This window comes from Salmo salar, chromosome 20, assembly GCF_965601325.2.
Source record: "Salmo salar chromosome 20, fSalSal1, whole genome shotgun sequence".
Lineage (NCBI taxonomy): Eukaryota > Metazoa > Chordata > Actinopteri > Salmoniformes > Salmonidae > Salmo > Salmo salar.
Genome location: NC_138310.1, coordinates 25,946,123 through 25,969,397, shown reverse-complemented (window position 1 = coordinate 25,969,397; position 23,275 = coordinate 25,946,123). Strand labels below are relative to the sequence as shown.

The 23,275-nt window shown below is 46.7% G+C and overlaps 1 protein-coding gene across 2 annotated transcripts in view; it reads left to right on the top strand.

The window, feature by feature from the left end:
- LOC106580375 (tetratricopeptide repeat protein 28) overlaps positions 1 to 23,275 on the top strand; it is a 217,984-nt gene that overhangs the window by 156,186 nt on the left and 38,523 nt on the right. For both annotated transcript variants that reach the window (XM_082966301.1, XM_014161362.3), the window contains exons 5-7: positions 919 to 1,426; positions 20,976 to 21,772; positions 21,974 to 22,518. In XM_082966301.1, coding sequence (XP_082822427.1) covers positions 919 to 1,426; positions 20,976 to 21,772; positions 21,974 to 22,518 — 1,850 coding nt within the window. The remainder of the gene's footprint in view (positions 1 to 918; positions 1,427 to 20,975; positions 21,773 to 21,973; positions 22,519 to 23,275) is intronic.

Genomic DNA, 23,275 nt, shown 5'->3' with positions numbered 1-23,275 from the left:
CTTAATTGTCAGGGTGATTATCCTCTTCCCTGGCCCCTGTCCAACCCCCTCCAGGCCCCTCCCGTTCTGTAGGACACAGAGAGGGAGAGAAGGGGTGAGAGAGGGAGGAAGGAGATGCGTTATTAGCTGACCCTCTCCTCTGCAATTAATGCAACATCTGTCCACACAGATACAGCCGCCCCCAATTCCCAGCAGTTTACCCTCTATATAACAGCTAATAAACCTACAATGAGTGTGTTACTTAGAGGGTCAGGCCTGCACTGTTTCAGACCCCTCCACTTTACTGCACACCCTACACGTTGTGTTACACTTCATATCTATGCAGGTGGATGGGGGTGAGAGGAGAAAGATCCTGTTGAGGCGATAGATAAGAATATGCTACAATATATACCCAGCATCAGCCCTCCTGATAGAGAAGTGTTGCCAGTGTTGAATAGATGAGGAGAATCAGTCAGTCAGTCAGTTTGTAGGTCTGTCTCCCTCCAACAGCTGAGGAGTGAAGTTAAGCCTCTCATTTCCTCTTGATTAACTAGCTCTTTGTTCCATTGGTGGTGGCGCACTCCATGAAGGGAAACTGTTGGCTTTAAAACAAGCCTGCCACTGTGCTAATCTGCATTAGGGTTTACCCCCCTCTGATCACAAAAAGGAAGCAAAGCATTTTTGTTTGTTGTTTGCAATATGCCTCCAAAGAGATTTGGGAGTTTAGATTTTTACACAAATGTTTTTTTTAAATATACTTTGGGGAATGGGATGTTGAAGGAGTGTGTTGTGTTTGAGATGCAAAAGCAATCAACTCAGTAAAATTTGGACAAAATGTAGGTAATTTTCACAAAGCTTTAGTTTATAAGTGTTTTTACTATGTGACCTTAATTGCTTGCCTGATGTTTGTCTGTCTGTGTGTTCTCTCTGTGTCTCCAGGCAGCTTCTATGGCCCTGAGCAGCCTGGGTCATGTGTATACAGCCATCGGGGACTACCCTAATGCCCTGGCCAGCCACAAGCAGTGTGTCCTACTGGCAAAGCAATCCAAAGACCAGCTGTCAGAGGCACGAGAGCTGGGCAACATGGGCGCTGTCTACATTGCAATGGGCGACTTTGAAAACGCTGTACAATGCCACGAGCAGCACCTGGGCATCGCCAAGGCCCTGACCAACAAGAGGGAGGAGGCCCGTGCCTACAGCAACCTGGGCAGTGCCTACCACTACCACCGTAACTTTGACAAGGCCATGTCCTACCACACCCATGTGCTGGAGCTGGCCCAGGAGCTGGAGGAGCAGCCTATAGAGATGAGGGCGTACGCTGGGCTGGGTCATGCTGCACGCTGCATGCAGGACCTGGAGAGAGCCAAGCAGTACCATGAACAGCAATTGGCAATCGCTGAGGGCCTGAAGGACAGGGCTGCAGAGGGAAGAGCCTCCTCCAACCTGGGTACGTATTTATCAATCAACACAGAGGGACAGGGGTAGGCCGTGGGCCGGGGCGGGGGGGGGGGGACTTGGCTGGAGATCATATCCATCTATAACATCTTTATTTTTAGGCTTCATTCCAGACATGGCTAACAAAGACTATTTATAGTCTAGTACAGTGTTATGCTCCCCCTTAGAGTGGCTCCTAGGCCTGTCCCTGCCATTTAAGGACAATGTTCAGCGCAGTCCCTCGTGTTGAGGAAAATGCACAGCGCAGCGCAGTCCCAGCGCCGACAAAGATGGCCGCCTTGCTTCGCATTCCTAGGAAACTATGCAGTATTTTGCTTTTTTATGTGTTATTTCTTACATTGTTACCCCAGGAAATCTTAGGTGTTACTACATATTGTCGGGAGGAACTATTGGATATAAGAGCAATGTCAACTCACCAACATTACGACCAGGAATACGACTTTCATCCCCTGTTTGGCCCACCACCCAGGACAATGGATCGGATCCCAGCCGGCGAGCTAAAACAACGGCGCCGCAGAAGGGTCAGACGGAGCGGTCTTTTGGTCCGGCTCCGTAGACGGGCACATCACACACCGCTCCCGAGCATACTACTCGCCAATGTCCAGTCTCTTGACAACAAGGTAGATGAAATCCGAGCAAGGGTAGCATTCCAGAGAGACATCCGAGACTGTAACGTTCTTTGTTTCACGGAAACATGGCTCACTCGAGACACGCTATCTGAGTCGGTACATCCACCTGGTTTCTTCACGCATCGCGCCGACAGAAACAAGCATCTCTCTGGTAAGAAGAAGGGTGGGGGTGTATACCTTATGATTAACGAGACGTGGTGTGATCATAACAACATACAGGAACTCAAGTCATTTTGTTCACCTGACTTAGAATTCCTCACTATCAAATGCCGACCGCATTATCTACCAAGAGAATTCTCTTCGATTATAATCACAGCCGTGTATATCCCCCCCAAGCAGACACATCGACGGCCCTGAAAGAACTTCATTGGACTCTATGTAAACTGGAAACCACATATCCTGAGGCTGCATTTATTGTAGCCGGGGATTTTAACAAGGCTAATCTGAAAACAAGGCTCCCCAAATTCTATCAGCATATCGGTTGTGCTACCAGGGCAGGTAAAACCCTGGATCATTGTTATTCTAACTTCCCCCACCCTCCCTTTGGAAAAGCTGACCACGACTCCATTTTGTTGCTCCCAGCCTATAGACAGAAACTGAAACAGGATGACCAATCGGATTCCACGCTTCAAGATTGCTTCGATCACGTGGACTGGGATATGTTCCGCATTGCTGCGAACAACAATATCGACGAATACGCTGACTCGGTGTGCGAGTTCATTAATAAGTGCATCGGTGATGTCGTACCAACAGCGTCTATTAAAACATTCCCCAACCAGAAACCGTGGATTGATGGCAGCATTCGCGCAAAACTGAACGCGCGAACCACTGCTTTTAATCAGGGCAAAGTGACCGGAAACATGACCGAATATAAACAGTGTAGCTATTCCCTCCGCAAGGCAATCAAACAAGCTAAGTGTCAGTACAGAGACAAAATGGAGTCGCAATTCAACGGCTCAGACACGAGAGGTATGTGGCAGGGTCTACAGTCAATCACGGACTACAAAAGAAAAATCAGCCCCGTCGCGGATCACGATGCCTTGCTCCCAGACAGACTAAACAAGTTTTTTGCTCGCTTTGAGGACAATACAGTGCCACTAACACGGCCCGCTACCAAACCCTGCGGGCTCTCCTTCACTGCCAACGTGAGTAAAACATTTAAACGTGTCAACCCTCGCAAGGCTGCAGGCCCAGACGACATCCCCGGCCACGTCCTCAGAGCATGCGCAGACCAGCTGGCTGGTGTGTTTACAGACATATTAAATCAATCCTTATCCCAGTCTGCTGTCCCCACATACTTCAAGAGGGCCACCATTGTTCCTGTTCCCAAGAAAGCTAAGGTAACTGAGCTAAATGACTACCGCCCTATAGCACTCACTTCCGTCATCATGAAGTGCTTTGAGAGACTAATCAAGGAGACTAATCAAGGATCATATCACCTCCACCCTACCTGACACCCTAGACCCACAATTTGCTTACTGACCCAATAGGTCCACAGACGACGCAATCGCCATCACACTGCACACTGCCCTAACCCATCTGGACAAGAGGAATACCTATGTAAGAATGCTGTTCATTGATTACAGCTCAGCATTTAACACCATAGTACCCTCCAAACTCGTCATTAAGCTCGAGACCCTGGGTCTCGACCCCGCCCTGTGCAACTGGGTCCTGGACTTCCTGACGGGCCGACCCCAGGTGGTGAGGGTAGGTAACAACATCTCCACTCCGCTGATCCTCAACACTGGGTCCCCACAAGGGTGCGTTCTCAGCCCTCTCCTGTACTCCCTGTTCACCCACGACTGCGTGGCCATGCACGCATCCAGAGGGTAGTGAGGTCTGCACAATGCATCAACAGGTGCAAACTACCTGCCCTCCAGGACACGTACACCACCCGATGTCACAGGAAGGCCAAAAAGATCATCAAGGACAGCAACCACCCGAGCCACTGCCTGTTCACCCCGCTAACATCCAGAAGGCGAGGTCAGTACAGGTGCATCAAAGCTGGGACCGAGAGACTGAAAAACAGCTTCTATCTCAAGGCCATCAGACTGTTAAACAGCCATCACTAACATTGAGTGGCTGCTGCCAACATACTGACTCAACTCAAGCCACTTTAATAATGCGAAAATTGATGTAATCAATTTATCACTTGCCACTTTATATTATTTATATTAGATAATGTTTACATAACCTACATTATTCATCTCATATGTATATACTGTACGCCATACCATCTACTGCATCTTGCCATCTTGATGTAATTAGATGTATCACTAGCCACTTTAAACAATGCCACTTTATATAATGTTTTCATAACCTACATTACTCATCTCATATGTATATACTGTACTCTATACCATCTATTACATCTTGCCTATGCCGTTCGGCCATCACTCATTTATATATTTTTATGTACATATTCGTATTCATTCCTTTACACTTGTGTGTACAAGGTAGTTGTTGTGGAATTGGTAGATTACTTGTTAGATATTACTGCATGGTCGGAACTAGAAGCACAAGCATTTCGCTACACTTGCATTAACACCTGCTAACAATGTGTATGTGACAAATAAATTTGATTTGATTTGATTGGTTGAGGACGATGCACAGAGCAGTCCCTCGTGTTGAGAACTATGTACAGCGCAGTCCTTCGTGTTGTTGGCTTACCTTTTCTGATGAGCATGTGGGATAAGTTCTTCTATTTGGCCCCATCCATCCTACAGGATGAGGAAGCACCTGGTTGTTAGAAAGTTACTCTGGCAGATGAAAGGAAGACGTAACAGGCAGGCGGAGGTTGGGAAATGTTTACAGTGTGTTTGCTCCATCAGCATGGGGTTTTATCCAGGTCACTGACCTACAGTAGAGCCAGGATTCTTCCTCACAAGGAGCTTGGGAGGATGTGATGGGAACAGGCTAGAACAGGAGTGTAGAGGTCATGGTTTGCCCGTGAGAGAGAGACTGTGTGGAGGTGGAGGCAGCATCAGTATTCTCCCTCTATTGATGGTGGGGTGATATCCGCATTCCTCTCATGTTGTTATTCTCTGCTCCTGCTTGTCCTCTGCTTGTTGTGGGTTTGAGATACTACTATATCACCAGTACATATGTTTACCTGTCTCAGTGTGTAGCACATTCATATACACTCACTGGATAGTTTATTAGGTACACTACCCCGTTTACGAAAATGGATCGCTCCTACAGACAGTGAGTCACGTGGCAGTGATGAGCTATATAAAGCAGGCAGACAGGCATCGAGGCATTCAGTTACTGTTCGATTGAACGTTAGAATGGGCAAAACGAGTGACCTAAGCGTCTTTGAGAGTGGTGTGATCATCTTTGCCAGGCGCGACGGATCTAGCATCTCAGAAACAGCCCCCCTCCTTGGCTTTTCATGCACAACAGTGTCTAGTGTTTACAGAGAATGGTGTGACAAAGAAAAAACATCCAGTCAGCAGCAGTCCTGTGGGTGAAAACAGCTGGTTGATGAGAAAGGCAAGAATCATGCAAGCTAACAGGAGGCCCACAAACAGACAAATAACGGTGCAGTACAACAGTGGTGAGCAGAACAGCATCTCAGAACGCACAACTCGTCGGTCCTTGTCACTGATGGGTTATTACAGCAGACGACCACACCAGGTTCCACTTCTATCAGCTAAAAACAAGAAGAAGCGGCTCCTGTGGGCACGCGATCACCAACACTGGACAATTGAGGAGTGGGAAAACATTGCCTGGTGCTACGAATCCTGATTCCTGTTGCGTCATGCTGATGGCAAAGTCAAGATTTGGCGTAACAGCATGAAACCATGGCCCCATTCTGCCTGGTGTCTACGGTACAGACTGCTGGTGGTGGTGTACTGGTGTGGGGAATGTTTTCCTGGCACACGTTAGGTCCCTTGATACCAATTGAGTAACGAATGTTTCCGACACCTTGTAGAATCCATGCCCCAGAGAATTCAGGATGTTCTGGGGTCAAAGGGGGATCCGACCTAGTACTAGATGGGTGTACCTGGCCGGTGAGTGTATATTGCTGTAGCTTCTTTATTTGTATGTTCATTCGTTGTTCACAGATGTTTTAAATGTTTAAATGTTGTTTAAAATGGAGGCCTAAGTAGTGAATGGTGTGAGAACAAAGGTCATTGAACAGCAGTCAGCTAAATACATTGCTATGTCCAGGGTCTGGTCTACTACTGTCATGTAGATTTACTGCAGTGTTGCGTGATACAGGATACTTCTGCCTGGTCTGGGGGGTGTGATGTGATTGGTCAGGACAGGAATCTCTGCATGGGCCCAGAGCAGAGCAGACAGACAGCCTCAGTGACTTATCACTCGCTGGGATGTGCTAGAGTGATGGAACACCAACATATAACTATCACACTGTCACAGGAGAAATTAAGCCCATAAAAACCGTTTACATTTTTCATGAGAACCTTCTCCCCCCACCGGCAAGGATTTAATCAAATCTAGCAAATGAATCCTGGTGGCGTAGATAAATAAAAAAGAGAGAAAGAGGGAAGATAAGTTTATAAGATCAGGCCTTTTTGATTGGAGTTCAAATGTAACTATTGTCCCCTTTTCAAAGCCCTAGTCATCTCACGGTCAAAAACTTGCAGATCTAAAATTATTAGCAAGGTAACCTTGACAATACAGGGCTAATCTAATTGTAAAACCAGTGTTTCCAGTATATGCTGCTGTAACTGTTATGAAATGGCTAGCTAGTTAGCGGTGGTGCGCGCTAATAGCGTTTCAATCGGTGACGTCACTCTCTCTGAGACCTTGAAGTAGTTGTTCCCCTTGCTCTGCAAGGGCCGTGGCTTTTGTGGCGCGATGGGTAACGATGCTTCGTGGGAGGCAGTTGTTGATGTGTGCAGAGGGTCCCTGGTTCGAGCCCAGGTAGGGGCGAGGAGAGGGACGGAAGCTATACTGTTCCACTGCTAAATCGTGGCTGCCACTGCATACCTCTATACACCTACATATGTATAGAGGTATCTACATATATGATGTGTGCAGAGGGTCCCTGGTTTGAGCCCAGGTAGGGGCGAGAAGAGGGACGGAAGCTACACTGTTCCACTGCTAAATCGTGGCTGCCCCTGCATAACTCTATACATCTACATAGATGTATGCCCCAGGAAGACCCCCATCAGTCCCCTGCAGGAAGACCCCAGTCACCCCCTTCCCTCTTAGGGGAGGAAACACTGAGTACGGTTACATGCACACAATAATGTGATTATTGTGGATAGTCAGATTAATATAATAGTTTGATCAAAACATTTACATGCTTTGCAAGAAGAACGGTTTCCCTAATAATTCTCTTTACATGGACATATCTGAAATCAGGCTACCTGAATGCAGAAAAGCACCCTCAAAATGAAAGTTCTACCAAAGCGACCAAGTTCGGACATATTAAGTTTGTATGTCAACAACACCCACAAATGTCACAGGACTCGTCTGAAGGTAACCCCTACAAACAAACGGAAATATAGAGGTAGTTTTCTACCAACAAAAATAAGGGGTTAATCTCCTAGATGTAGGACAGACACTTCAAAACCTTATTCCTTATGATACATTTTTTTGCCATTTACGAATGTGTTATTCAATGCGTTTCTATGGGCTACAGGCCAAATTCAATATTTTATCAAATCACTTTAAAAAAAATGTTTTATACATACCTAAAGCGGTCCTAAAATTCTAAATCAAATAGCAAAATGATCCATGGTATGACCATCTTAAAATAATTCCATAAGTTAGCTTAGTACTCCCCTCCACACCCACCCCTGCCGTGACTATTGCATAATCAGTTTAATATCGAATTATTAGTGTGCATGTAAATGTACTCACTGATAAAAGCGTAGCCTGACAGGGGATAAAGGTGCCTCTATGGATAGTCAATACCAGCAGTGGTCGACGACATAGAGATGTCGGACCCTAATTTGATCACTCTTTTGTTGCAGAGACTTATCCTGCTGCATCAAAATGAGCAGTTCTCTTTCTCTCCATGCGGGGGCAGTCAAGTCATTGGTATCAGGGCTTGCTATCAAAATCATAATCTCTCTCGCTCGCTCAAACGCTAAGCCTAGGTCCTATTACTGCAATATTCAAATGTACAGAAATGTATCTGAAATGCAGCCATACTCTAACCATGTTTCCATCCACAGTTCTTATGTGAGTAAAATCATACCGTATAAAAAAAATCACAACAGCTGTGATGGAAACAGGAAGTTTCGGTATAATGTTATAAATGTTGACAGATAATTTGTTCGTTCAACATGGTGGGATCTTTTTTTTGTCTGTAAATTTAATTGTACAAGAAATGGCAGTGGAAATGCCTTTATGCGCATATATTGATATAATAACCATCATATCGAAGTAAACTTGGAGTCACACGATTATATGGTGTGTGGTCCATCCACTACAACTCGGGAAACCATGCAGTTCATTAGGCTACAGATGAAATAAGTTATAATGAACTTCACAGGGTGGTGAAAGTGCACAGTGATGAGCTTGATGCTCTTTTCCAGTAACTATCAAGAGTCTTATTCTGGTGATGATCAATGCTTGACTGGCGTTTGACAAATACAAATATTCTCGCTCTTATCCATAATAATCTCATCATGTAGACTAGCCTACCTGCACTGTATCTGCGAGCTGTTGGCTAGAGCACACCTGCCAAGACCAGAGGAGGCACATTTTCAATTTAACACAACAGTTTTTGTGACAAAACCATCAGTAGAGTTGAAATGTGATGGAGACACTGAACTTTCCATTTTTATTTGGTACATGAAAACGTAAGCAAAAAAGTACATTTTGTGTGCACTACGTCAACACACAATGATTTCTATCCACAACAAGTACTTTTGGTGGAAACACCACTGGGGGAAAAAGCCACATAGTTTCATATGCATATTTAGAATATTTGCATAAAAATCTGTCGCTAGTTGGATGGAAACCTAGCTACTGATACACATTGGAATGTCTGACAAATAGATAAATCGCCCTTAGTCTGTTAAAAAGGACTAAATTGTTCAATGACAATACCAACTAGCGGCCTAAGATATCTTGAAAGACATATTTTAGGGAGCGGTAATGAGGTGACCAATAATGGTTGGAATTGAGATCAGCTGTGCCATCGATGGTTGCAATAGGCCCCTTGTTATTTTCTTATATTCCAATACATTCTATACGCTACTCGTTAGCCTATCCGTTGTCAAAAAGGTGAAAACTCTGAAAACTGATAATAGGCTACTGTTTGTTTCCCTGGCTGAGTTGATGAGATGATTTGGTCCATTAGTTGATTGACAGCTGATTGACATCGATGGGGCTTTAGTGGAGTGGGTCGAGAGCTTCAAGTTCCTCTGTGTACACATCACTAAGGACCTGTCATGGTCCAAACGCACCAACACAGTCGTGAAGAAGGCATGACAATGCCTCTTCCAGCTCATGAGGCTGAAAAGATTTAGCATGGGCCCTCAGATCCTCAAAAAGTTATACTGCTGCACAATTGAGAGCATCTTGACTGGCTACATCACCACTTGGTATGGGAACTGCTTGGCATACGACCATAAGGCGCTACATAAGTGCGTACGGCCCAGTACATCACTGGAGCCGAGTTCCCTGCCATACAGGACCTCTAAACCAGGCGGTGTCAGATGAAGGCCCTAAAAATTGTCAAGACTTCAGCCACCCAAGTCATAGACTGTTCTCTCTGCTACCGCATGGCAAGTGGTACCGGAGCGCCAAGTGTGGGACCAAAAGGCTCCTGAACAACTTCTACCCCCAACTCAGCTGAACAGTTATTAAAATGGCTACCCGGACTATTTGCATTGACCCCCTTTTTATTTGCACTGACTCTCTTGCACCGGCTCTATGCACACTCACTGAACTCTACCTACACACTCACACATACTACACTGACACTCCAACACACACATACACACACTACATATGCTCACACACACAAAACACACACACACACACACACTCACACATAGACACTCTTTCACAATCTTCACATACGCTGCTGCTACTCTGTTTATTATCTATCCTGATTGCCTAGTCACTTTTACCCCTACCTACATGTACATATTACCTCAATTACCTCAACTACCTAGTACCCCTGCACATTGACTCGGTGCCAGTACTCCTTGTATATAGTCTCGTTATTGTTATTTTGTGTTACTATTTATTTAAAAAATGTGCACATCTTTCTTACTTTTAAGTTCTGTATTATTGGGAAAGGGCTCATAAGTAAGCATTTCACTGTAAAGTCTACACCTGTTGAATTTGGCGCGTGTGACAAATAACCTTTGATTTGATTTGACCATCCCTACTCCTGCAATTATCTCCAACCCTGTCTCTTTCATCATGCCACAATGATTTGGTCATTATTATCGTTTAAGAATCTGGCACTTTGCCACATCCATGTGTTAATGTTACAATCCTCCCACTGCTAAGTGGCGTATTATTAGACCTAGCTTGTATCGTCATCCTACTGTATTATCAATATACCTGCCTGTTATTATTCTATCTTACAGGTATTTTTTAAGGAGTGGGGCAGTCCCACTCATTTCATAATTTTTGTTGCTTTTGAGAGATAACAGTGTTGAAAAATGGGGGAGATTGAGTCAAAGGGCAATGGGCCGGATTCGAACCCATGCCAACTGGCATACTGTATGTATGCCGGGGTAAACGGGTGTAACTGCTGGACCAAGACAGGCACTGAGGCAACCACTCATTTATGTTTATAATCCACAGAAGAATGCACACGAGTCGCGCTGTAGCCTGCACATAGCCTACATAGGCTGCTTGAACTAATGCCCAGTGGACCTGCAGTCTAAAAACAGCCTGCATAGGCTGCATAGCCTATAAACACAGCAAGACAGATGGACTAGATCAGAACGTTTAGTTTAAAATGTTAATAATCCATTATTTCTTCACAGTATAAGCGCAGCAATGTGCACATGGTAATACACGCAAATGTTCCAAAATGCAAGTAGTGGACAAAATAAATGGCTTAATGCGCACCACACCTGCCAGCAGTTTCATATGACAGATAGAAATACAGATCTGTAAAACATTCTCAAAGAGGGGAGATCGAAAATATTTCAGTGTGAATGTCTGGCTGAGTTGACAGCCCCATTCATCTATTTCATTAGGCCTAGTACACCTATTATCCTATTAAATCACTGTCCTGCACAAGTCAATGAACCATCATCAATGAACCATCATCAATGAACCATCATCAATGAACCATCATCTCTCCCAGCTTCATGGTTTGAAAGAAGTGCGTAATTCCAGTCCACATTATAGGCCTACAGTATGCATAGCCGAATCACAGATGCTATCCTATATTTAAGAAACATACCCCGTGGCCCTGCCCCTATTTTTGCCATGCTGTAGGGACCACCATTGAACTGGTATACATTTTACAAATTGCCAGTTGGGTCATGGGGTGGGGCCATTCCATTAGGTTGGGTCTGGGTCTGTTGGAACGGAATCTGTATGGTAGGTATGGTACTGCATCGTATAGCCTACAAACACCACTTCCAGCCCCCCTGGCAGTGATGATAAACATTCAATATTCATTAAAATACCTCCTGCGACGAAATGGGTCAAATTAAGATCTGACATCTGTAGCACATTCAGCTGTATTTGAGTCCAGTCATTATAATATACGTTGGTGGGATGACTTATGACAGCCATCTAGACAGTTGTAAAGCCGACTAATGGACAACTAAGAGACATAATGGTGCTCCAGGATGACTTGTTCCTAATCCTCAGAAGAGAGAGCGTGGAAGCAGGGACCAAGGTTAATCAACCAAACATAAATTGACGCTCCTCGCCTTTGACCAGCATAACACCCAACCAGTGCTGTAATCACTTAGGTCCCATCTATATATATTCAGAAAGGTATCCTGATTACTTGTGGTCATAAAACAGGGCCTCTAGCGATTACAGTTTATGATGCTACATTTGAATCGTGTAATAGGGGTCAGTGAGCTGAGCCAGTGCACCGTAGTCCGCCCTTAATGTGATTTTCCAGGGTTTTATATATATTTCCAGACATGAGTTTGGAATAAAATTGTAAAATGATGATAATGCCCTTTTAGTGTAAGAGCTGTTTGAACTGACCGATAGGAAAGAGAGATCCAAACATCTCTTTCAATATGAAGCACTAAATGGATACTACAGGATTTTGGCAGATGAACTTGTCAATACCATTTTTATGTCTCTGCGTGCAGTTTGAAGGAAGTTTCTAACTAGCGATAGCACAATTGCTAACTAGCGTTAGCGCAATGCCTGGAAGTCTATGGTAACTGCTAGCATGCTAAGGGATTCCATAGACTTCCAGTCATTGCGCTAGTCAGCATTGGCTCGCAAAACTACCTCTAACTTCCTTCACACTGGATGCAGACATAAAATGACTCTGGGGAAGTAGATAAAGGGCCTCATTGCCAAAATCCCAAAGTATCCCTTTAACATTGAAAGTCAAACAGGAAGCTAATCGTGGGTTTATCTCTCCTTCAGCTAGCTCGGTATCAGGATCATCTTTAGTCTCACCAGTAACAGCAAGCATACATCAACCGCAACAATACTTCAAATTCCTTGGCACAATAATTACAGTATTTGATGTAGTGTCAAAGACCCATAGCTGGTGACAAAACCATAAAATAAATGGGGAAAAAATGAATGGGAGGAGGAGAAGAGCCTGTTGCTCTGTATTGCCAGGGAAAAGCTGCAGTGCTTCATGGTGATGGCTGGGAAGGGGGCCCAGGGGACTGCTAGGTGATTGTGTGGAAGGTGCCCTCCTGTCTCTACCTCTTGTTTCTCCTTTGCTCTCTTTCCTTGTCTTTTTTTTCTCTCTCCTTTTCATTTGCTCTGCTTGATGGTGCCTTGCGTCTCTCTCTCTCTCTCTCTCTCTCTCTCTCTCTCTCTCTCTCTCTCTCTCTCTCTCTCTCACCCATAGTGATTGTAATCTGAGGCTGTCAGGCTCCCAGTAATTGAAACTGAATAGATGAATCGCTTAATTACCTAATAGCTGATTCTCCAAGAGCTGAATAATGAAGATAACAGAGAATGAAGTGGGCATGAAAAGCATAATTTCTCTAATTACACCATTGTTGTTGTTGATGGTAAAGGGGGGAATGTTGTTGTTGCCTAGTCATTCCCCCACATACTGTAGCCGACTTGACATACTGTAGAATACTGTACAGTCCGCTTCCTTTGAAGTACCACCATGCAGAGATACAATATGTTCTACACCAGTAGTTCCCAAATTGTGGGGCGAAATTGGTTAGTTCATCATCAGTTCCTCTTGTCATGTTTGTCATTGTATACTTAGAGAGCTATTTATAACTTGTCAGAAATGTCCAGATCGACTAGCCCATGTTATTTAGGTTTTTCAGCCCATATATAATGTTGTAATTATTGTGTCACTCAAATATCACATGAATACACATTAGACATGGCAAAATGTATAGAATTGCAAGAACATTTTCTTTGAAACTGCAAAATGGTTTAGAATGTTCCCCAATGCTAGAAGGGAGGCCCCGAGTGAAAAGGTTTGGGGACCCCTGTTCTACACAACGAGGACATGATCAAGCTTGTAAGATTAACAAGCTTCTGAGGAAAGGGGAAAGAATGACAGTGTCGTATAGCGAGGGGGAGAGAACATGTTGAGAGAAAGTGTTTCTTCACTGAACTTTTATTCCCCTCTCTCAGCTCTTCTCTAATGATCTATGTTAATGTGGAGAGGGTGGAGCGGCCCCTGTCATAGCTTAGAGGTAACATGTAGCCAGCTAGCACTCCGCTCAGCACCGGGATGGTAACATGTAGCCAGCTAGCACTCCGCTCAGCACCGGGATGGTAACATGTAGCCAGCTAGCACTCCGCTCAGCACCGGGATGGTAACATGTAGCCAGCTAGCACTCCGCTCAGCACCGGGATGGTAACATGTAGCCAGCTAGCACTCCGCTCAGCACCGGGATGGTAACATGTAGCCAGCTAGCACTCCGCTCAGCACCGGGATGGTAACATGTAGCCAGCTAGCACTCCGCTCAGCACCGGGATGGTAACATGTAGCCAGCTAGCACTCCGCTCAGCACCGGGATGGTAACATGTAGCCAGCTAGCACTCCGCTCAGCACCGGGATGGTAACATGTAGCCAGCTAGCACTCCGCTCCGCTCAGCACCGGGATGGTAACATGTAGCCAGCTAGCACTCCGCTCCGCTCAGCACCGGGATAGTAACATGTAGCCAGCTAGCGCTCCGCTCAGCACCGGGATGGTAACATGTAGCCAGCTAGCACTCCGCTCCGCTCAGCACCGGGATGGTAACATGTAGCCAGCTAGCACTCCGCTCCGCTCAGCACCGGGATGGTAACATGTAGCCAGCTAGCACTCCGCTCCGCTCAGCACCGGGATAGTAACATGTAGCCAGCTAGCGCTCCGCTCAGCACCGGGATGGTAACATGTAGCCAGCTAGCACTCCGCTCCGCTCAGCACCGGGATGGTAACATGTAGCCAGCTAGCACTCCGCTCCGCTCAGCACCGGGATGGTAACATGTAGCCAGCTAGCACTCCGCTCCGCTCAGCACCGGGATAGTAACATGTAGCCAGCTAGCGCTCCGCTCCGCTCAGCACCGGGATGGTAACATGTAGCCAGCTAGCGCTCCGCTCAGCACCGGGATGGTAACATGTAGCCAGCAAGCACTCCGCTCCGCTCAGCACCGGGATGGTAACATGTAGCCAGCTAGCACTCCGCTCCGCTCAGCACCGGGATGGTAACATGTAGCCAGCTAGCACTCCGCTCCGCTCAGCACCGGGATAGTAACATGTAGCCAGTTAGCGCTCCGCTCCGCTCAGCACCGGGATGGTAACATGTAGCCAGCTAGCGCTCCGCTCAGCACCGGGATAGTAACATGTAGCCAGCTAGCGCTCCGCTCCGCTCAGCACCGGGATGGTAACATGTAGCCAGCTAGCACTCAGCTCCGCTCAGCACCGGGATGGTAACATGTAGCCAGCTAGCACTCCGCTCCGCTCAGCACCGGGATTGTAACATGTAGCCAGCTAGCGCTCCGCTCCGCTCAGCCCTGGGATGGTAACATGTAGCCAGCTAGCGCTCCGCTCCGCTCTGCTCAGCACCGGGATGGTAACATGCTTTATTACTGAGGCTGGTTGGCTCACTGATGCCCAGCGGTGACAGGAGCCTTGGCTCAGTGCACGCTGACCTATAAAGGATATGAAAATGTTGCATTCCAGCCTCCATTTATTATTCATTAACCGGCTAACATACCCCCTAGTCAGCAATTTTTAATATCTCGAAGAGGACTCAAGTGGTGGCTTTCGCATTTAGCTCACATTTCTGTTATTCATGAAACAGAATATAAATTATATTATTTTCCCCTGCAATTCACTTCAAAGAGGTTTTTAATAAGTTTGTTTGGAAGTTGTTGTTACCCCCCTTATCTCCTACCTCTCCCTCCTCCCCTCTATCTTTTTCTAACCAACTTGTCATTGTTTTTTCTTGCATCTCAAAAAGTCATTTGAAATGGCGACTCCATAAATGAACAGGGTGGGAGGTAAGAGTTTTAATTAAGCAATCACTTTCCTTGTTTTCACCCTGTTTCCCAGAGGACCTCTTAATGCTGAGCCACATTAAAATCAAACAGGAAACACAACAAAACAACAGCAGAGCCTAACAGAACCGTAAACAACACTATTCTGGATCTTGTCACTGGGGCAGGAGAGGTGGGGGGGGAGGGGGGCGGCTGAGTTGAAATGGCTTTAGGCCTTTCTTAATATACTCTCTCTCACCCCAACATGGAAAATCTTCTGTGGAGTTTTGCAGAGGATTGGATATATGGCTCACTACAGGAACACAGCCATATGTCCTGGAGCAGACTGAGGCAGTCAGAGAAGGAGAGCTCTCAGGTTGGTTGTCGTTGGAAACACCCTAGTCTTTTTGTAAGGCGGGAGGGGAGAAGGCAGGGGCAGGAGGGCAGCGGCTGGATTTACAGAGGAATTTATCCAGCCTAATGGAACAGTCAGAGTGAATGAAAGAATGCTACGGGGAAGGAGACAGGGAGCGAGGGAAACCAAATCATAAAGGTGCATTTATCTCGGGCCGTGCTGGAGGTAGTCTGTTAGTGAACAACAGGTAAATACGACCTGCTATGGTCCTGGTTCAGGACACACAGACAGGAAGGACAGGAATGGAAAGCCTAGATACTATACTGTGTATGGAAGGAGGGGAGGGGGGTTTGAGGTGATTACATTGGATGCCAGTCTCGTTCTCTTCTCCTGGAGACTTCCTAGTGTAGCAGATCTGTGCTGCTTGGCCCACATTCATGTTCATGGAAAAGGAGCAGTTAGTTCCCCCTCTCCTTGGCCCCCTTCAGCCCAGTCTGATGACAGAGGACCATGCCAAATACTGGACTGGAAGCCCGCTCAAACATTCTCCCACATTTCCACCGTCCACGCATAGCTATGTGCTGTATGCATTTCTTATGAATGCATTTATCGTGTCACCATTAACTCAAACAGCACCGTGAAAGCTTTCCTTTGCATTTAGTAAATGTATAGCCCGCCTCTTCCTCAGCCCAACCCTCAATGGCATTTTATCTCTTTACAAAACGGAAACCAAAGTGTCTTGCTCAATACACTGGACATTAACATAAGATACCTTAATATCCAGAGCTATTATAGATCCAGAAGTAACAGCGGTTTGGCTGTGGGTTAGCAGGGATAGCCGTGACAGTGCTGGGCCTGGGCTGCAGGATAATGACGGGTCAGCTGAAGAGAGCAGAGAGGAAGCCAGCCCAGCTGGGCCCGCAGGCAGGCAGGCGGAGGGGTGGAGAGTTCCGTCGGCCTGTCTGTGTGTGCTTGTGTTGGCAGGCCTCCCACTCAGCACACATCCATCTATCCATCCCCCTTTCTTTTTATCTTCCGCCTTCCTGTCTCTCTCAGCGTGTCTGTCAGGCTGTGAGAGACGTGTGTTTTCTGAGTGAGGATTTGGTACCTAAGTCCAGACCCAGACTCAGACCCCTACCCCACTACACCCCACCCCCAATCAGGGCCCTGCCTGCCTCATCTCCCTCAGCTCTCTACCGCCCCCCACAGGTCTCCACACACACCACACCCAGTCATGTGAAATGTCTAGATGTCCAGTGTTTCCCAACCCTGGTCTCCAGTGCCCCCAACAGTACACATTTTTATTGTAACCCTAGACAAGCACACCTGATTCAACTTGTCAACTAATCATCAAGCCCTCAATGAGCTGAATGAGGTGTGTTTGACCAGGGCTACAATAACAATGTGTACTGTTAAGAGTACTGGAGGACCAGGGTTTGGAAACACTGGTCTAGAAAGTAAGTATGCATCTGCTAGTCCTGCAATTTTCTAGACCATTGACTTTTACATAGCAATTGAATATGTTGTTTTGTATTCATTCTTCAAGCCCTTGTGTTAACAAACTGACATAAATGGAAGGTGAGCTAGAATTTGGACTCTAGGCCAGGGCTGAGGGCTGCTTGGTGATTGGCCATCTTCCTTCTATCCCTGGTATCAACCCGGCACAGTGGCAGAGACTCCATTGATGTGGAAATCCTCTTAGCTGGACAGAGCAGCAGAGAGAGAGGCAGCAGCTGGCAGAATGCTCCACAGTGTAGCAGACCACAACAGCCTCTGTCCACACACAGCACAGAATGACACAGTGATTTACTCAGAGCACGACACCAAGCCTCAGAGTCATCACTGCAGCATCTCCCTCTCACACTGAGCGCCTGTGTAATGCAAAGTGACAACGCATCGCCCCCCTTTTAATGTATTTAGATACGGAGTGTTGGTGAATTGGATACAGTAGGTCTGTGTACATGTGGAGGGATATTTTGTGTATGCGTGGAGGGATATTTTGTGTATGCGTGGAGGGATATTTTGTGTATGCGTGGAGGGATATTTTGTGTGCGTGGAGGGATATTTTGTGTCTGCGTGGAGGGATATTTTGTGTCTGCGTGGAGGGATATTTTGTGTCTGCGTGGAGGGATATTTTGTGTCTGCGTGGAGGGATATTTTGTGTCTGCGTGGAGGGATATTTTGTGTCTGCGTGGAGGGATATTTTGTGTCTGCGTGGAGGGATATTTTGTGTCTGCGTGGAGGGATATTTTCCTTGTTGTTTGATCCCTCTTTTTTCGCAGTCATTGTCTCAAGTGCTCACTGTGCAGATGGGAATTATGGAGCTGCAGACTCAAATAACCTCTGGGCTATAGCCAATATATGTAACATAACAAAGCTTAGTGTGCAGTCTGAGAGAAATGCTTATCATGCAGTCGAAGTGAATTGCATGGGCATAACAAGGATCAACAGAAGTCAATCTCTCCTTTCTCTAAGAATAATTTCTTGGTGGGGTCATTTGAAATCAGTGTACCTATCATTTCCCATTTCTTATCCAGCTGTCCAACCATCTCTGTCATCTCCATCTGGTTTGTGTACCAACACCATTTACCACCTGAGGTGCAGAACATGCTATTATTTACTATCATACAGGGACCCAGGGGTTCTTGTAATCCTCTTACAATGTGGAAGAGACAGAGATTGTTTTCTGACCCCTTGTCTGGCCCTGGGCACAGCCTTAGGACTAGCCCTAGTCCATGGTCCTCATCTCTTCCTGCTCCAGCTCCAGTCTTTCTCCCCAGCCCCCACCCCAGCCTTCAAGCCCCAGCTCCAATTTTAGCCTCCAGCAATGGACTCAGGGGAGGGCTGGGGCCATGTTTGCTGGTGATACATCAATAGGCATTATACCCTCTGTGGGATGAGCTCCAAAGGGAGGGCATAATCTTGGCAATGACTTTGAAGAGGGAAAAGGTTGTCATTGCTCCTCCGACCAGCCTGCCGTGAATGTTAACATGCTCTGAGCCCGGGCTGGGCTCTGTCCATGATATGTGAGGTGCCAATATCAGTCTACTGTAACTGTCTGACCTCAAATGTCAAAAGCCTATAATGCCTATACCATTTGTCATAATAATAGAGTTAGTAGCAGTTTATCAATTCTATATACTGTATGTTAATAATCCATATTGTATTCCCTCTGCAAATCTGGACCAGGCATTGCCCTGTCTCTTGTTCTTTTTTTCTGGAGAATTCTTAGCATATTAATTCCTTCAGGTGATGACCTGATGATTACTGGGCCAGGTAAGACTATGACACTTTAAACTGAAGACAGAACCACATAGATACACAAATACTGCGCTACTGATCCACCTCATCTGAGGGGGTTCCTTTCCACTGTGAAACTGTGAGGGAACTGTGTGCGAATCGTCATAAAAGTGAGCCCATCTATGGATTGGGGTTATTTACGCCACTATCTATGGGCTATGCAAATCAAGGAGAACCTTTGAATAGGTTATTTTTATGCTGCCATCCAATGTACCTTGTGTGGGTAATCCCCTTTCCTTGATACCTGGATTTACAAACAAGATCAAATATTTACCTCTTCTTTCACCTGAACTTTCTATCAATCAAATGTATTTCAAACACTTTTTATCACAGCTTAGTTTAAACCACTCCTCTTCTATTCCTCCAAATCTGGCAGCCCAAAAAAAGGGCTGCGTTAGAGAATCCTGAAACTGTATAAGGACCAACGAGAGACCAACAGAACGGCAGGGCTGCTAGTCAGGCATCTCAAAGGCCTAATACAAGGCTTTTAACTGAACAAACAACTCTAATGGCCATGCCTCCACATCTACAGCGCCAGAAGTCATATCATTTTGGGTCTGTTAAGTTGGCTGTTTAGTTTGTATCCTTCTGTTCACTTAGCCGCTGCGTGCACCAGTACTGTGAAAGGTTCTGGTAGGGAAAAGTCAGAAAACAGTGACACACATGGTGGTAGCTAATCCCAATGGCACCATCAAGTTCCCACCGCAACCCATAAATGCCCCCCTCTCCTGTCCTCCCTGTTTCCCACACACCCCAGCCCAGCCTGGCCCCGTCTCCATCCTAGTGCCCTCTGAGTGGTGCGGCGGGTTGGGGCTGGTTCCTCTCATCTCCCAGGCCCATTATCCCACACTGATGCTGACGCAGAAGAGACACAGTTAGCCAGGCCTGTTAGATGAATGGCTGCACCGCCACCACGCCACGCCAGGCCCCTCCATATGTTCCTCTCTTTCTATGGTGAGTGATCATTAGTCCTGCGGCGGGCTGTCCTCTCTGGCTCTGGCTCCGTCCATCAGCCTGCGGCCATCCCCTACTCTCCTCCTCTGTTCCCCCGCTCCAGGGAGCCACAGCGCTCTGATATTAGGAGTTTAATTATGAGTTTATGGAAAGCCGGGTGACAACAGACAGTGGGACTCAAAGCCCAGTGTGTGTCTCAGAGGAAAGGAAGGTAGATAGAGATACACTCTGCTGTGTGTGGACGTGCATGCTGGCTGCAGGGCAAAGCTTTTGTTTTCAGGAGGATGATATTTTCTAACAGATAAAATGCTCAGTACACAGAGTCCTAAGATGTTGATTGGTTCTCTACATTCATCTCATTTTTTTAGAAGTTGTTTGCTCAGCTTTCGATCGGCTCTGCCCGCTCTTTCTCTCTCTCTCTCTCTTTCTCCCTCTGTTGTTTCAGTCCCAGTGGAAAAGTTGTTGGTTTTGCTTATTTTCTTCAAAGACACAATCATGAAGGACAGTTTAAAAAATCTAATGATTCCGTTTTGATGTAATTATAAAGCTGTGTGAATGTGCTCCATTTTAATTATGATATTTTTTACGTGGAATGTTTGCTGTGTGAGCTGGCTCAGCAGAAAGCATATTTGAACTATCGAATTACTTGCTTTCTACATAGTGTGGCTGTCTGATGAGGCACTCTGAACTCTCCTCATTTCTTGTGAATGGGATAATAATCTTGTCACCTCCCTCTCCTTTCCATAATCCACAGGCATTATCCACCAGATGAAAGGAGACTATGAGACTGCACTGAAACTCCACAAAACCCACCTCTCCATCACCCAGGAGCTCAGTGACTATGCTGCCCAGGGCCGGGCCTACGGTAACATGGGCAACGCCTACAACGCGCTGGGGGCCTTTGACCAGGCTGTACGCTACCACCGCCAGGAGCTACAGATCTCCATGGAGGTCAATGACCGGGCCTCACAGGCCTCCACCCATGGTAACCTGGCCGTTGCCTACCAGGCCCTGGGGGCCCACGACCGCGCCCTGCAGCACTACCAGAACCACCTCAATATCGCCCGTGAGCTGCGAGACGTCCAGAGCGAGGCTCGCGCCCTAGGTAATCTGGGGAACTTCCACTGCTCCCGGGGAGAATTCCCCCAAGCCGTGCCCTACTACGAGCAGTACCTCCGCTTGTCCCCTGACCTCCAGGACATGGAGAGTGAGGGGAAAGTCTGCCACAACTTGGGCTATGCCCACTACTGCCTGGGAAGCTACCAGGACGCTGTCAAGTACTATGAGCAGGACCTGGCTCTGGCTAAGGACCTGCATGACAAGCTGAGCCAGGCCAAGGCCTACTGTAACCTGGGACTGGCCTTCAAGGCTCTGGGTGACTTCACCAAGGCAGAGGAGTGTCAGAAGTACCTGCTCTCTCTAGCCCAGTCTCTTAATAATGCACAGGCCCGCTTCAGAGCCCTGGGCAACCTAGGGGACATCTTTGTCTGCAAGAAGGACGTGACTGGAGCTATCCAATTCTATGAGCAGCAGCTGGCCCTGGCTCACCAGGTGAGATTCTCTGGCTCCTGTTTTTAGTCTGTCATAGTCACAGGAAAGGTCTCCACGTTGTCTGCATACAGTAAGGGAGATTAACGTTATATACTGTAAGTTCAGCACTTCATTGATTTTGCAAAGCAGGGCTGTTTATGTAAGGCTGTTGATGTTGAATATTTGCTGATGCACTGAAATCCTATCTGTGCTTTGTTTCAGGTGAAGGAGCGCAGGATGGAGGCGTGTGCCTACGCAGCCCTGGGTGCCACCTACAGACTGGTGCAGAAGTACGACAAGGCGCTGGGCTACCACACCCAGGAGCTGGAGGTGTACCAGGAGCTGGGCGACGTGCCTGGGGAGTGTAAAGCCCACGGCCACCTGGCAGCCGTCTACATGGCTCTGGGGAAGTACGCCATGGCCTTTAAGAGCTACGAGGAGCAGCTAGAGCTGGGCCGCAGACTGAAGGACCCGGGGGTAGAGGCCCAGGTCTATGGCAACATGGGCATCACCAAGATGAACGTAGGGGTGATGGAGGAGGCTATAGGCTACCTGGAACAGCAGCTGGCCACCCTCCAGCAGCTGAGTGGCAACGAGGCCGTGTTGGACCGGGGTAGGGCCTATGGTAACCTGGGAGACTGTTACGAGGCCCTAGGGGACTTTGAAGAGGCCATTAAATACTACGACCAGTACCTGTCTGTGGCCCAGAGCCTGAACCGGATGCAGGACCAGGAGAAGGCCTACCGAGGCCTGGGGAATGGACACAGGTCAGTGACATCTCTCAGTAGCCCTTAGTAGCCATCCTTAGAAACCTGTAACATGACTGGTTATAGCTCCCTATCAGGTCACTAAGTAGGTCAGTTATGCTTATTTAGATGATGTGCCCATGGGGGCCTCATTGATTTTGTTTTGTCACTCAGGTATCATATGAGCACACATAAAACATGAATTGCAGGAATAAGCTTAAAAACTGCTACATATAACAAGAGGGGTGTGGACAGTTTGGGGTCGCATACGTAGAGGTTTGTTACTACGCCAATAAAGAAAATATCCATCCTGACCTTTGCCACCCAGGACATTTGTGTGACTGAACCTTCTCAAATACTAGTTGAGTACCCTGCACTGCAGTGACTCCTGTTTTTGAACTGAATGAGTTACTTAGTGTTCTAGGTAAGCTGTGCCATCTGTCCAAATGACCTCTTCTTGAAGTAGTGATTGGACTAAAGTGTCACTAAAGGATTGGCTTGGGTACATGGCGCCTCTGCAGCACAAAAACCCTGCTTTAGCTCTGGAATGAACATCTGTGGTTGGATGAAAGCACTAAAACCATGAAATCTCTTATTGCCTGTTATGAACAGCTAATATCTTAATCATAGAAGAAGAGTACTGCTGATGAAAGTATATATAGAACTTTAATTAGTATTTTTCTCGTTTGAATAACATTTAAAAGCAAGGCGTCATATTTCAAATACACTCCTAAGCTACCGTTGCGCGCAGAAAGCCATTCTGCCTTTGAGTAAGTTG